General features: G+C 32.1%; 1 protein-coding gene across 1 annotated transcript in view; it reads left to right on the top strand.

The window, feature by feature from the left end:
- LOAG_16399 (histone deacetylase 4) overlaps positions 1–423 on the top strand; it is a gene marked incomplete at its 5' end in the record, with an annotated part of 7,190 nt that extends 6,767 nt beyond the window's left edge. Inside the window, one exon of the mRNA XM_020449051.1 lies at positions 113–423. Coding sequence (XP_020307507.1) covers positions 113–226 — 114 coding nt within the window. The 3' untranslated portion in view covers positions 227–423. The remainder of the gene's footprint in view (positions 1–112) is intronic.
- Positions 424–1,423: the final 1,000 nt, after the last annotated feature.

Genomic DNA, 1,423 nt, shown 5'->3' with positions numbered 1-1,423 from the left:
GGGGGGGTGGGAGATATATCACAAGAAAGTTTGTATTGAAACTACTGTCATAATGTTTTCCCATACGTTTGAGACAGCATCAAATGTGGCATCTTTTGCTTTCGTATTTCAGGTAATCGCCATTCATAAGAAACATTGGCCATCGTTGACAGCAGTGCAAGGCATTGGCAGCAGTGAACTTCAGTGGCAAGCTGTGGCACAGAAATTTGCTTCTCTCTCTGTTTGAATGAAAAGACGTTTCTTTCGACAAATTGTTCGGGTTTCATTTTCAAAATTTCAGATTTCGGAGATGTTTTCGATTCATTTTTTGTAGTATCCATAATCCATAATGTGATTTCCAGTGATTGAATATATTTAACGAAATCAATTATGTAAAGATAGGGGATCGAGTTTGAAGATTGAGAATGTAGGGAATAGGTTTCTGTCATAATAAAACTATAACCATATGCGTTTTCGCTTTTTTATTCTCGTTTTTTTAGAGTTATAACTCTTTGTGTAATAAAAAAGTTGGGAGGGCATTTCCTATTTCCTCCGTTTATCAAAACATTTTTTTTTTTTAGAAAAATATGCCTGGTCATTTGCAATTTTATTAAATTCAAGCTTGAATTTACCTTCCAGAGTATCGAGAATGATATTTCTAGTAGGTCTCAATTACTAGAAGGTATCATACTGAAGTAGGTACAGCTTAATGATATTAATCGCATTGTTCATCAACCTTACGCTTTTAAACTTTTGAGACTCATTTTGTAAACAGTGTTTTTGTATTGTCGAAATGAATATTTCTGTGCATTTGTTTCCCAGTTAAAATTTCTTCTTTCTAAATTTTGTCTAAATTTACTTCAGTGGAACTCACATCCAGAACATGTAATTCTTGGAATCTTTGAATAAAAAGAGATAAGCTTCGATCTGTTCAACTTCCAATAATGAAAGATAAAGAGATCGAAGCTTATCAATAATTGGAGATGCGCATTTTAATGTAATCCTTTTGTCTGTATATGTTTTCCCATTGGTTGCTTTGTATTTTGGTTCATATGCGTCATTTTTATGGTTACTTGTACACTGTTGCACAATGAATTTATTTTGGAGAGGGAGAGAGAGGAAATGCGTTTTAATTCTGCTTCGGCAATCATTGATTTTGAATTGATTCAAAATTTTTGGAAATGAATTTGTTGATTTTAAATTTTGCATATGATTTTTATGAAAATGAGATCAGGGATTTTGTTAAAACGAATTGTGAAATGAAAGTTGAATTTAATTAGAAAAACGATGTTATACCTAATCATTCACTAAATTTGAGATGACGGTATTCTCATTTCTAAAATTGAAGGAAAACGAATAGATTTGTGGTTGCTTTAGCCTATTCGTCCATGGATGATAAGCAGATATGTTTTTACATAGCAGTTATAATGATGCATTAATTTGG

The sequence above is a fragment of the Loa loa genome (assembly GCF_000183805.2).
Source record: "Loa loa unplaced genomic scaffold supercont3.2, whole genome shotgun sequence".
NCBI lineage: Eukaryota > Metazoa > Nematoda > Chromadorea > Rhabditida > Onchocercidae > Loa > Loa loa.
Note: the sequence above shows the minus strand (reverse complement) of the source record. Positions and strands in the feature narration are given on the sequence as shown.